Consider the following 14,688-nt stretch of genomic DNA (forward strand, 5'->3'; position numbering starts at 1 on the left):
ACACGTAAATAAACACAGCACCCCTCCCTCTATTTTGTATATGGTTTATGTTATATTCATTCACTATTCAATAAGATTCCTTTAATCTGCATTCAAAAGAACTTGATAGATGTCAAATTGTGGTATATTCTGCATTATCAAATGGTCGGAGAAAAGTGTATAAAGGGGTAAGGTTGAAGAACCTTCAAGAAGAAAGCCCAAAATAAATATACAATTAATTGTACATTGACTGCAGTCCTGTGCAGGAATGACATGTCAGATTATTATTAGACTTTTTTTTAACCCCTTCATGACGCAGCCCTTTTTTTTCCCATTTTCGTTTCTTCCTCCCCCCTTTAAAAAAATCATAACTGCTTTATTTATCCATCAACATCGCTGTATGAAGGCTTGTTTTTTGCAGGACGAGTTTTAGTTTTCAATGGTGCTATTTAAAGTACCATATAATGTACTGAAAAACTTTTTAAAAAATTCTAAGTGGAGTAAAATGAAAAAAAAAAAAAACGACATTCCGCCATCTTTCAGTGCATCTTGTTTCTACGGCGCACAAACTGCAACAAAAACGACATGATAACTTTATTCTATGGGTTAGGACGATTGCTACGATACCAAACATGTATAGTTTTTTCTTACTACACTACTCTTTTTTTTCGAAGACATTTAATTTTTTTCAATTATTTTTGTTACTACCAATTCGGAATACATACGACTTTTTATCGCTGTTTATTGCGTTTTTTCTGGGAGACAGGGTGACTGAAAAAGTGCATTTCTGGCGTTCTTTATTTTTTTTTTCGGACGACGTTCACCGTGTAGGGTAAATAATGTGCTACTTTGATATATCAAACATTTACGAACATGGCGATACCAAATATGTTTTTTTTTTAATTTAAATCTTTTAATTATAGATATGGCAAAAGGGGGGGGGTGATTTAAACTTTTATTACTTTTTTTTTTACAAGTAAAAAAACTTTATTGATCTTTTTTTCACTTTACTTTTAAGTCCCCCTGGGGGACTACAATATGCGATGCTTTGATCGCTCCTGCAGTATGACGTAATGCTACAGCATTATGTCATACTGCATTTTACAGGCAGCCTATCAAGCCACCCCACGGGGATGGCTTGATAGGCAGTCTCTCAAGGCAGCCTTGGGGCCTTTCAGAAGGCCCCCGGCAGCCATGACACCTGCACGGCTCACCTGATCTCACCACGGGGGGCCGTACGGGACCCCGAACATCGTTTGGGGGATTTAAATGCTGCTGTCAGTACTGACAGCAGCATTTAAAGGGTTAATAGCTGCGATCGCCCGATCGCGGCTATTGCCCGCGGGTGTCAGCTGACGCCTGTGCTGTTTAAGAGAGCTCGCCCGCGACCTCTCTTCATACATACCCCGATGCTCCAGGACGTCAATGTACGTCCTGGAGCGGGAAGGGGTTAATAATGTGATGTCAGATTAAAGGGGTTTCTCTGTCTTTTTAAATTTTATCCCCAGTTATGATTCACATCATTGCATTATTTTTTGAAGGCTAGAACTGGAAATTAGTAACTAATATCAACTGATTTAACTTTCTTATTTCCCAGGAATCTCAACTAAAAGCGCTAAAAGAAACGGTACAACTCTGCTTATCATCAGTTTTACACAATCAGCCACCCACTGGAAGCATCATCTCATCAGAGCCAAGAGAGCGACCGACATCCTTGAGGGGGACTGTTGAGCCGCCCATCGCAGAGGTACTTATCATTTGTTTCTAGGGGCCTTGAAAATATGCATTAGCAGCTATTCACTTAACTGATTTTCTATTGCGTTGAACCAGAATTTTCTGTTTTGTTTAGACAATATTATAAACTCTTTATGTCACTGGTATATGAGCTACATGTTGATAAAATTATTTTGTATATAGTGTAGTTGAAAGAAATGAAAAATATCAGCTATACTATATTACTAGTTGAAAGTAGATTATAATATAAAGAAAAGAGAAAGCAGGCACAATATGGGAAGACTCAACCAAATAAGTGATTCAATGATGAGTTAAGTGCTGCTCACCTGGGTTAGTTGGGAATACAGAACATTATATACTCTAGGCATAAACAACAATCCTCAGACCCCTGCCAACTCCACAGAAGCCAAACACCTGAGATTCAGGTGAAGGGATCAGAATCTACAGTTAGGATGGAGTATACTCAGGAGCAGGTCCTAATAGAAGTCACCGAAAATGGCTTTTTAGATAGTCTTTATTGATTAGAGCTTCCACTACACATTTCAAAATCAGGTATATATGCAAATATCACACCATGTTCTAATATACTGTATATTTCATGATCCATTCAAATTTTACCACAATCATGGGTCAGAGCCATGCACCAAATCATATATTTAAACAAGTGTTTTTTGGTGGAAATTAATAAAATACAAAAATAATACATTACACCACTTTATGCTATAATCTAAAAACATCCAAAAATTCATTCATAACACATGATAAAAGACTTAAATAAACAATGTCAGTCCAAAAATGGGTGCTCCCATAGAGCTACTCAAAGCTCCAATAGGGCTATTCAAAATAGCTAAGGAAGGCACCCATTTTTGTACTGACACCTTTTATAAAAAATAATGTATGTATATTACCATTGTATATGTTATTTATTACTTATGTATTTTTATATTAATACTTTTTTAGAGATAGATATTTTATTTATAATGAGAAAGGCAAATGTTTAGGTGGCATATAATGATTAAGAATGCTATGATGATGGAATACAAACCAAAGGGAATTTTGAGGAAGAATCCAAAATAGATTGGAAACGCATAGTGGAGCTCTGTACTCAATAAAGATTATCTAACCTAAAAGCCGCTTTTGGGCACTTCTATTAGGACATGCATCAAAATGTACTTCATTCTAGTTGTAAACCCGATACTAGGCGGCGACTAACAGAATGCTATTTAACAAGGAGAAATGCAAAGTCCTATATCTGGGCAAGAACAATGAAAAAAGCACATACAGAATGGGAGGAATTGGGCTAAGCAGCAGCACATGTGAAAAAGACTTGGGTATACTAATAATCATTGACTGAACATGAGTCAACAATGTGATGCATCAACTAAAAAGGCAAACACAATTCTCGGATGTATTAAGAGAAGCATAGAGTCTAGATCACGTGAGGTCATTATACCCCTCTACTCTTCCTTAGTCAGACCTCATCTGGAATACTGTGTCCAGTTCTGTGCACCCCACTTTAAAAAAGACATAGACAAACTGGAGCAAGTTCAGAGAAGAGTTACCAAGATGGTGAGTGGTCTGCAAATCATGCCCTATGACTATGAGGAATGGTTAAAGGATCTGGGGATGTTTAGCTTGCAAAAAAGAAGGCTGAGAGGAGACTTAATAGCTGTCTACAAATATCTGAAGGGCTGTCACAGTGCAGAATGATCAGACTTATTCTCATTTGCACAAGGAAAGGCTAGAAGAAATGGGATGAAACTGAAAAGGACACACAAATTAGATATTAGAAAACACTTTCTGACAGTGAGGTTGATCAATGAGTGGAACAGGTTACCACGGGAGGTGGTGAGTTCTCCTTCAATGGAAGTGTTCAAACAAACGCTGGACAAATATCTGGCTGGGATGATTTAGTGTACTGAGCAGAGGATTGGACCACATGACCCTGGATGGCCTTCCAACTCTACCATTCTATGATTCATTGTAGCAAAGCAAAAACCAAGGCTGTAGGTACTACTCCTTGGGTACCGATTATTATGATGCCAGACGTCTTTTCAATTAAAATATACTGTTTATTAATAGAAACATGAACATAAAATATCAAACAATGTGTTTCAACGCCAGAATGGGGTCTTCCTCAGTTGCATGAGAGTTTGCCATAATATGATATAATTTGTTAGGACTTTGCTTCCACATTTGTAGACATACAGGCAGATAGACAGACAGGATCCAGTCTTTTTACAGAATAATTTCCTGATTGAGTAATGTTGTTTTTCAGATTTAATTAGCAGGTACCTTATATGAACTAGGAATGAAGTTGCTCATTTCCTGCAGGCTCACAAACACATTTCACACCGCTGGTTATTCATTTATTCATCTGCATGGAATTTTTTACATATTGGTAGAAGTCTCAGTGGAAGAATGCTTATGAATTCTGTCCTCTTTGATAAGCAACAAGTAAACCATAAGGGACCAAAACTGACACTTTGTACATACATATTGCACCTTCAAAGCATTACTGACGAGGTCTGAAAATCTATCTTTGCATGGAATGCTTCATGTAAATGGATTTTAACTTCGAGGACCCACTGTAGATATTATTGGCCAATAAGTAAAAAAATAGAGTTTTATGTTTAGTTTATATTTTAATTATTTTTAAAAACTAACAATTAGATCAGTGGACTTGAAATCCCTATATTTAGATGTTTACCCATCTTAACTTAATGATTTATTTACTATTTTATTCCTTTATTAAAATATTGCTGTCTGGTTTAGAAACCCCATCTTGAAATACCCTATTATGGAGTTTCGAGTTAATAGAAGGGGGTCTACCATTCTGCATGCTCATTAATTAGAGCAAAAGAGCGACTACAAAGAGAGTCTCTCACTCTGGAGGATCTGGTATGCATAGTATGGATATGGATAGTCAATTGATTTAAATAAAAATGAAGTTATTCTTGAGTTCCCTTGTGGTGTTGCTGCAGGGGAAAATTCACAATTGCTGTCAGGTTCTTCCAGGGATAACAGCAGATTGCTGATGGTCACAGCAGCAGGATACTCTGTGATTAGTTTAACAATGGTCGACTCCCCTTCCACACCAGTAGTAGGATAGACTACCAGCCTGGTTATAATGTAGTTTTAATGTTTAATTTTTTACCTTTTTAATGTGTTATTCAAGCCAAGTATTGCTTTCTCCTATACTCATACATGTTAAGGGCATAGTAACATAATGGTTTGTTAGGATGAAACAAGATACAATGCAGTTCAACCTGTTGTCCTGCAATGTTGATCAAGCAGAAAGCAAAAAGAAAAAACATGAAGAAGAAGCAAATTTTTCTCATTTTAGGCCAAAAAATTCCTTCTAAGCTCTAAATCTGGAAAACAGAATAACTCTCTGGTTCACCGATCCTTCTGAAGTAATTAGTGACTATAGCATGTTATGTTGTTACATTTAACAAAGGCGTCCAGGTCCCTCTTGAATTCTTTTAGTGAATTTACCATCACCACGTCCTCAGGCAGAGAATTCCATAGTCTCACTGCTCTTACAGTAAAGAACCGCCTTCTATGTCGGTGTAGAAACCTTCTTTCCTCTCTATGTAGAGGATGTCCCCTTGCTACCATCACAGTCCTGGGTATAAATAGATGACGGGAGAGATCTCTGTATTGAACCCTGATATATTTAAACATAGATAGTAGGTCTGCCCAAGCCGACTTTTTGCTAAACTGAATATATAACCTCTCTGGGTATTGTAGAATGCAAATTCCATTTATTACTTTAGTTGCCTGCCCTTGAACCCTCTCAAGCTCGGATGTCTTTCTTGAGCACGGGTGATCAAAACTGTCCACAATATTCTATCTGTGGTCTGACCAGTGACTTGTAAAGAGGAAGATCAATGTTCTCATCATGTGCCCCTAGACCTAATTTGATCTTATTTGCCTTAGCAGCAGCTGCCTGATGCTGGTTGCTTCAGTTGAGTTTACAGTAAGCTAAGATCCCCAAATCCTTTCCCATGTCAGTTTTACCCAGTGGTCTCTCATTTAGTGTGTAATGGTAACATGTATTTCCCCTCCCCATGTGCAGAACCTTACATTTATCAGTGTTGAATCTCATTTGCCACTTTTCTGGCAAAACTTCAAAGTTATTCAGATCTATTTGCAATTGTAAACTGTCCTCTCTTGTGTTAATTACCTTGCAAAGTTTTGTATCATCTGCCAATCTTGATATCTCACTGTACAATCCCTCTACGAAGTTGATAATACATGTAATAAAGAAAAAAGGGCCAAAATGGTCCCTCTGTTTTCTATAAACTGTTGGAGGTGCGGGGCGCCAGATGGTACTTCGCTGCATTTGTGGTGGGGCTGTCCCTATGTGTCTGATCTTTGGACCCAGGACTTCCAGCTTGTCACAAACATCACCAATATCCAAATGTTACCTAACTATGCCTTAGCTCTCCTAAACATAGATGCAGATTTACTCCCAAGCACTTTACACACTCCAATAATGCATATCCTGATCGCCTGCAGATCTAGTATCGCCCAACACTGGAACGGTAACTCCATATCCTCCATTGCTGATATAATTAAATTGGTTAATAACAACTGTTGGTTTAAGGGCATGCACTCCAGTGCCTTTAGTAAGAAAGACTTGCAACTTGCGTGTCACTCTTTCAGGCTAGGATTGGTTGTCCCATATTGTATTTTGCATATGCATTGAAGGCACGCATCCCGTGGCTTGGTTTGTGGGGATTGATGACCTATAGCGCATGCGCCGAAAGAGTGACACGCAAGTTGTGGTCCATTACTTCGGACACATGTGTAGTACAGTTGGGAATACGGCTGGCCGGATGACCCGACGCTGGTTGATTACATCAGCGTAGGATCGACCGGCGTCTAGCGCGATACAGCTCGGTCTTCAGCTCCACAAGGTAAGCAAGTATTTAATATATAAAGGACTTTATTGTGTTTACATATTATGCTTGAGAAGGGCGTCGGTTAGGATGCCGAAACGCGTTGCATATTAGTTTTTGGTGAACGTCATGATACTTTCACTTTTACATTTTTAATAAACATATTTCGTGGAAATTGGGTTAGGGACCCCTAGTGATCCATCTTCACCGAGGGATCTACAACAGGAGCGTGGAAGATTTGTTCTTTATCCTTCATCTATTTAGTACAATTGCATTTTAAAATAAAACATACCACTACAGAAAAGAAAAACCTTGCCTGCCCGACACTCACTAAACAGAATTGCCCCTTTCTAACATCTGGTGGGCTTTTCCCTACTGGCTCACAAAAAATAGATTTCAACAACCATACTTACAAGACAGATTCCCAAAGAGCAACCTTCTATGACCTCAGGCAGAGCAGTTGGTCTGTTAGCTGTACCTTAAATGGGTTGTACCAAAAATTACAAGTTATCCCTTATCCATAGAATATACAAAAAGATGGAGAGCGTTAAGATGATAATGAATGGAAATGAATGTAAGATGTGAATTACACAGTTGATAAAATGGAACTTTCCTGGTGTCAGCAACTCAACCCAGCTGAATTCAGGTTGGCCGCTACACTTGAAAACGTTCCAAGCGTCAAACCTGAAAAACCCATCCACACCTGGGTGAACCAGGAACACAATAGAGACAAGGAGTAAAAAACACTGGATAGGGGATAACTTACTGATCATGGGGGTCTCACAGTTGAGACCACAGCCAATCTTAAGATTAAGGGTCCTGTGTGCTCCATCCTCCTCACTGCAGAGTTACTGCACTACCTTCATGCTGACGTCACTACAGTGGTAGAAGCAGCACCTGCAGTGATAGGCAGAGCAGGATATGGGAGTCCCATTCTCGAGATGGCCGGGGATCTCAGCAGCAAGATCACCACCTTTCAAGCAGTTTATTCCCAATCCCGTGGATAGGGAATAACATGTCATTTTGGTCCAACCCCTTTACATGTCCACCTACTTACTTACTTGGCATACAGCAGAAAGTAAATGAAAACGTATCTCCTGTCTATAACTATTCCTATATTTTTTATCACAATATATACATTGTAACAAAGTATACTTTTTAAAATAATTCCAAGAAACATGAAGACTATGAAGTGGATCTGCACCTTTGGACTTACTACTCCTTGTTTTTCTTTTGTTCTTTATTCTTCTCAACAATCTATATCTATAAATCATATAATAATACATTTCTCCTGTAGCAGCTCTCCACAGCAATAATAGCAGATAAGACAATCTCTTTACTCATACATTTTAAATGAATGGCTTCCTATTGTGATGGACTGAATGGATAAAGCAATATCAGCTGGGTTTGAGAATTTTGTTTTTCTGCTTTCAATACGCCAATATAACTATGGGTCAATGCGGTTCGTTCTTGTATTTATTCTTGTAATTGATTTTAAGCTACTTAAGCAGCACAGTCACTTCTCTGTGACCTCATGCTTCAGTGGTTTTAACACTGTGAAAATTCATTTTTGGAACAGATGTTACAAAGGAAGAAGACATGGTCTCCCAAATGGCTCTCACTAGTCTGACCGGATGCTGGTTTGGCTAACTTTTGTTTCTTAGGGGACAAGTGAGCTGGCAGACTGTGCGATTCCCCTAGTCAGGAGAGCTGATGGCTCTGCTTTAGATGACAATAGCACTGGGAATTCTTAAGTTACAGAACTTGCAGCGATGTGCTACAAAGAAAAAAAATAACAGTTTGACAGTATACTGAGCATTTTATAAAATAGAAGCTAAACATGCTGTAACCCGTTATATATAGTTGGGATGGAGTGCTGCTTATGAATGCTGTATCTTAGGCACAAGCAAAGCGAGTCAGAGCAACACATTCTAAGGGCTCTTAAAGAACAATCAATGTTTTCCAGTATAAGTAAAAACTTTGCATATCATTTTAATACCTTAAGGACCAAGCGCTGTAAATTTACAGCGCTTGGTCCTCGGCTTTGAAGCTGGCCGATGGCAGAACTACGGCGCTGGATTAAAGCCTCTGCTCCTGCAATCAAGCAGGAGCAGGTCGGGTTCTCAGCCATCAACCACAGAATAGGACACAAAGGAGAAGGGAGAAGCAGTTTTTAAGTGCTTCTGCCTTCTTCTTATCCGGATACATAGCGCTCAATGAGGAGTATGTCCTAAGTGAAACTGGAAGCATTTCTTATACTATGTGACCCAGCGATCATGTGACCACCAGGCCCCCCTGTTACAGCAGAGCTGCAGGGTTCTAGCAGACCCTAATCAGCTCTGCCAGTGACTATTGTCACTATAGAAGGATATTTTCCCTTGTAACTGGGGCTCCTATGGATGTGGCTCCTATGGATACCCCAACTACAGTGGAAAAGTTTGTAGTAATAAAAAAAAGACCATATGAATGTCAACCAGGGTCTTACAGGATGTCATGGGGGTCATAGATGGTAAAAAAATAGTTACAAAGATAAGTTAAAAAAAATTTCAGAATAAAATAAAAATATATGCATAAAAAAGAAGACGCCAACCAAAACAATTGCTGTATGCACCCTGTAGTCCAAAACCATACAACTTATGCATCAAAACGTCTGAAACAAAATGAAGAACCCATTCCCATACTTTACTTTAGTGAAAATTTACTAATGAAAAAAAAAATTATAAATGTTAAAAAAATAGTTTTTTTAACGTTTTTCCCCCAATAAAACTAAGAAACAGAAAAAAAAAGTCAGTGAAAAAGATATAAAAAAAAATAGCCATATATGTCATGGAAAAAACGCAGCAAAAAAAGTTTGTTGGCTGAAGGTAAAAAAAAGTAGAGCAGTAAAACCACCACATGGGTCAAATCCCTAAAAAGTGTCTGGTCCTTTAGTTACAAAACAGCCTGGTCCTTAAGGGGTTAAAGGGTTTGTCCAGTTATTTTTTGAAAATTAAATGTCAGGTGCAGATGTACTAAAATAGCAAATAAAGAAGTACTTTCCTGTCCTTGACCCCAGCAATCTAGGGTTACAGCCCCACTGTTCTCCTAGTTTCTGTTGACAGCAGAAGTCAGGTGACTGCTGCATACAAATCAGAAGCTTCAGCATCACTGCCCATTCTCCTGGTATCAGTGCTTCTGTCTTGAGCACCATGATGTCAGGAGTTCTAAACAGTGACACCGCAGCCTCTGATTGGCATTTAGCGGTCACCTGACGTTAACACGGTGAACAATGGGACTGCAGCACTGTTTGGACCACTGTTTGGTGTAAATCAAAGCTATTCACTAAAAATTATTTTGCATCTCATATTAAAGAACAATCTTCCTACTCTAAAAACATTGAGCGTTCTCCGCATTGCATAATATATCCTTGCCGGATGTATTTATCTATACCTGAGATGAACGATTTTCCCTTTTCTAACATGTCGGATCTAACAACATTTATCTGACATCCTTTTTTAGTCTGGATTACAACTGAGAAGGGATATTTTTTGTACCCCGATATGTCGGCAAACAAATTTTAGTCTGCATAACTTATACCATAGTATTTTGGGGACATCATCTAACGGGTAATACGCACAAGTATACCCTGTTGCAGGCAAACCCTACTTTGCATAATTCTTTCTAGAACCTCTTGGAGTCATCACCCAACAGGTAACACGTATAAGTATATCCCATTGTCCACTCATAACATACTGGACTACCAATGTAATCAATGCGGTTCCATGCTTTGTTACACTGCTCTGGGACACTGTACATTGTCTCCATATATACTCAAGGCGGTCTTTCTTGTCGTCAATTTTTGTTTGTCTGTCAGACAATATTTTTAATAGTTATTAACCCTTTCCAATCCAAGTTGTATCCGGGTTTTCATAGGGGACTCTTTTTCTGCCATTATACAATGGCGCTGTCTGCTGGCTAAAGCCAGTACTGCATGAAGTGACACGTTGGATAGGCTCCGACAGCAGAGAGGCTGGCAATATACAGTAAGAGAACCCTGACGGACGACTTCCAACATCAGAGCTATACAGCCTTAAATCATAATGTTTTCAGAGGTCAGACGGTGGATTGGAAAGGGTTAATAAAGTATCAGTTTTTAGTCTATACCTGTGAAGGGCTAGCTTTTCTTGCTATATAGACTTCTGCCGCTGTGAATTCAATTGACACCATGCAATACTTAATTTTCCCCAGCTAAGGCACTGCAGGAGAATTTAACACTTTTTGCAAGGCCTTTTTACAAAGTATAGCTGATTATTGGGGGTCCAAGAAGCAGAAAGCTCTATGGGTTGCTTGTTTTAAGGGACCCAACTAAAAAAAGGATGGTCCCAAAAAGACAGCCCCTTTAAATCAAAAAGACTGATTTGTGTAGGAAACTGCTTTTCAAATAGAAATTAGCTTGGGTCCGGCATCTCTCACTCCTGTAATCAAGTACATTCAAGCTAAACAGACATTTACAGGTGACTGCTACAAGAGAAATGTAATATTACATGACCATTCAATTAAAACGATTAATATCCTCAGATTTAAGGAACTTCCACTCTATAAACATCTCTCCAATTGGTAAAATGCTGTGAAGTTGCTGTGGAACTGAATGAAGGAGACTCCAAAAGTTACCTGTTCAAATTGATTATCCTGTCTCTATTATAAGTCAATGCATTGAGCATATCAGCTCCACGAGTTCTAGCACATAGAGAAGAGTCTCAAGTGGATGACTCCTATGAAATTCATATGTCACTATTGTCCTAATGGAACAACCTGCAAAAATAGTTTCACTGATCAGGGGCGTAAGTAAAGGCTCAGGGGCCCTGATGCAAAAGGTGAGCTGCCCCCCCCCCCCCCCCCCTATCTGTATCTGTACCCGTACCCATACCTAAACCATGCTGCACAGAGACACAACTTGAAGCTTCTGGGCCCCAATGCAAAACCTGTAACAGAGCCCCCAACTATAATGCTTTATTCATAGTACTGGGCTCCCTATATGGAAAAGAGAGGCCTTATGGCCCCCTAAGGCTTATAGGCCCGAGTACAACCGCATCCCCTGCACCCTCTATAGTTACACCCCTGTCACTGATAGAATGCTATTATCTGAACCTGTTTCCCAATGTCTGTTCCAATAAAAATTATTCCTAATAATTACCCAACAAATTATGTTGCTAGCAGGTCTGAGGGTAGATGTAAGCCTTGTATTCCTGCTGCTCTGGAGGTTACTATTAACCTCTTCCATAGCTGAAAGAATAGTTTGTTAGGGAATTAGTACAATAGTGATGAAATTGCCTGATTCATTCTCAAAAGTGGAGCTTTCATAGATGCATCTAATTTGTGGGGTTAGTTCTCCATAAAGAATTCTAGTTGTGTACTTTGTTGCTGCAGTTTAAAGGTACAGGGTGATCATAGTTATAGTATGCCTATTCAAAGATGTCTAGAGAGACATCTACTGAGCGTAATGATGGAGTTGCACTGGGTGCACAACAGCCAGAAGTGTTCACAGTAACTGCTGCAGTCCTCTCCAGGCGAGTGTTGGCACGCCGGACTCGTGAAGAATGATAAATCACAATGGAGAGTATGTCGGTGTTGCTGAGAGAAGAATGCTAGGACCATGAGATATTGAAGAATACTTTACTGGCAACATGTTTCTGGGTCACACAGACACTTTTCCCAGGGCGATCCATGTGAAAAAAAGCAAAAATATCAGCCCTGTTAGGGCTTCTTCACATGGGCATTGAGGACGAAAATCACATGCATTAGAGACAGCCATGACCAAGTCACGGATGCATCTATCGTTTTCTTACCCTTTCAGATGGCCGATGCTGTAGCACATATACGCCACAACCCAGAATACAATCAGGTAAGGGGAAAGAGTTTAGCTCTGCTAAACTCACTCCCCCTTCCCTCCTTCTCTCCGCCCCTTGCCGGCTGCTTGCAAAGAGAGGGGGCAGGACAGGGCAGGAGCTAGCGTGTTAAACTCCCACCCCTTGCCAGGTGCCACCAAGGGAAGGGGACAGGGCGTGAGCTAGTGTGCTAATCTCTTGCCCCATCCTGCCCCCTCTCACACCACTGCAAAACTCTCTCCCACCTCCCTTCCCCAGCATCTCCTATAGGCTCCAAAATGAGTCTCTAGGACTGGCTGGCATATTCCAGCCAAAGATAGGTCCAGACCTATCTTTTCCGGTCAGCATAAAAAACAACAGCCGGAATGTGCTCCGTATGCGCAATTTTTTACGGCTAGCCATCTGAAAAAATGCATTGTAATCCAATGTTTCAGATGGTCGAGATTTTCGGTCGGCGTTTTATCGTACCATGTGAATAAAGCCTCAGGGTTCACTCAAACAGGCATATGTCGCCCGAGTATTATACATGTATGTTTCCCACCCACAATATGTTGTGCTTAAAGCAATTAACATATGCACCAAATATACATAGACCTCTCAATAACAGTTGCAAGCAACGTCTTATGTTTGTGGTTGAGAGATCGGTTTCCATCCTCGTCTAGATCGCTCTCCCAAATATCCCTCGAGTAGCAAACACTCTATGGTCCCATTTACACGGCCGTGCGTGAGTCATCCGTATTCGGTTTTCTTCTCTGAGGTTTCTTCCAGGCATGACTTAATTCTGCATACTCACCCCATCTTGTTGCCACTACACCTCTAATGAACTTCTCAGTGCCCACCTATAGTAATATAATACCCGCTGCATTACCATTAAGTAATATTCCCCTCGCTGTGGGGTCCCATTAAGTAATACTCCCCTTGCTGTGGTCCCACTAAGTAATAGTACTCCCTCTGTGGTCCTAATCAGTAGTAATGCCGTGGCCACAATTAATAATAGTGACCCATCTGTGGCTCGAATTAGTAATAGGTCTCCTCTCTGTTATAAACATGTGCTGGGGGGGCTGACCTGGGGGGCTCATGCCTCCTAGCCCCCCAGCCTACCCCTGTTATTCATAAAGTTATGCAAAAATGCCCAATATATAGTAAAAGACCCATGATTTTGATGCAGATTTCTGACCGCAGAGCACACAGTGGCCTGCGTAATTACACAAACTCATCATAAACAATTGCATTATCTCTCTGCTTTATGGCTTTGTTTGTATCATTTCTGTGCTGTTTAACAACTGCGCATAAACTTTACAATGTGGTAAATTTTCTCATTCATCACGGAAATAAAATTTATAATCTAAGTTTACATTGACTTTGAAATTGGCACAAATGTTTTTCTTCCGGATTTTTCCTCCCTTCACTGTTTTGAATTAACTTTGATTTCATTCTTTTGACCAGCTGTAAGTAGCTTGAAACGGAACATTTCATGTTGTACATGCAGTCCGATTTACAGGCAGCATGCTATAAAACTGAGGCAGCTGAGTAGATTGATAAATAGTTTTGACGGGGAAAACATCAGTATGACATATTTTATTCATTTATACCCCTGCACGCTCTATGCTTAGGTGTCCGGTGGGCGGTCCTATCAGTGATTGACATCGATCTTTGTAAGAGTATGTATATAGAGAAAGCTTTTATTTACTAAGCAAGGCCCAATGACCATGGGCGGGTTTGATTTGTGGAATCCGCGTGGGGAACCCGTACGGAAGATCCTCAGATGAAGCCGCCCATAGGGAAACATGAGCATCCACAAAGGAAATAAAGTATGCGGATTTGATTTGGTTCAGAAAAAAAATCGTGGCATGATCCATTTCATATGGCAAAGGGTTGTCTGGAGTGATGAGTCTCATTTCCTGCTGAAGCATATGGATGGCTGGGTCCACATCTGGGGAAAGGAGCATGATGCCATATCCCATGGGTGCACCATTAGGGTTCAATAGGCTGGAGGTGGCTATGTCATCTAGGAAGCATTTTCCTGGCATGGCCTAGGACCATTGGTCATCATACCACAATCATTGAATGAAGAACTCTACTGGGACCATTTAGCTGATCTCCGCAGTCTTCTTTCACCTGGGCAGTCCTCTTTGTCATTTAGCTTGGATCACTAGCGACTGATTTGAGGGACACAACAATGAGTTCTCCATATTACCTTGGCC

The 14,688-nt window shown here is 40.1% G+C and overlaps 1 protein-coding gene across 1 annotated transcript in view; it reads left to right on the forward strand.

Annotated features, from left to right (window-relative positions):
- The window catches only part of LUZP2 (leucine zipper protein 2), a 700,384-nt gene that overhangs the window by 605,372 nt on the left and 80,324 nt on the right, over nt 1-14,688 (forward strand). The window contains exon 9 of the mRNA XM_066584197.1: nt 1,577-1,726. Coding sequence (XP_066440294.1) covers nt 1,577-1,726 — 150 coding nt within the window. The remainder of the gene's footprint in view (nt 1-1,576; nt 1,727-14,688) is intronic.

The sequence above is a fragment of the Eleutherodactylus coqui genome, chromosome 11, assembly GCF_035609145.1.
Source record: "Eleutherodactylus coqui strain aEleCoq1 chromosome 11, aEleCoq1.hap1, whole genome shotgun sequence".
In the NCBI taxonomy this organism is placed as follows: domain Eukaryota; kingdom Metazoa; phylum Chordata; class Amphibia; order Anura; family Eleutherodactylidae; genus Eleutherodactylus; species Eleutherodactylus coqui.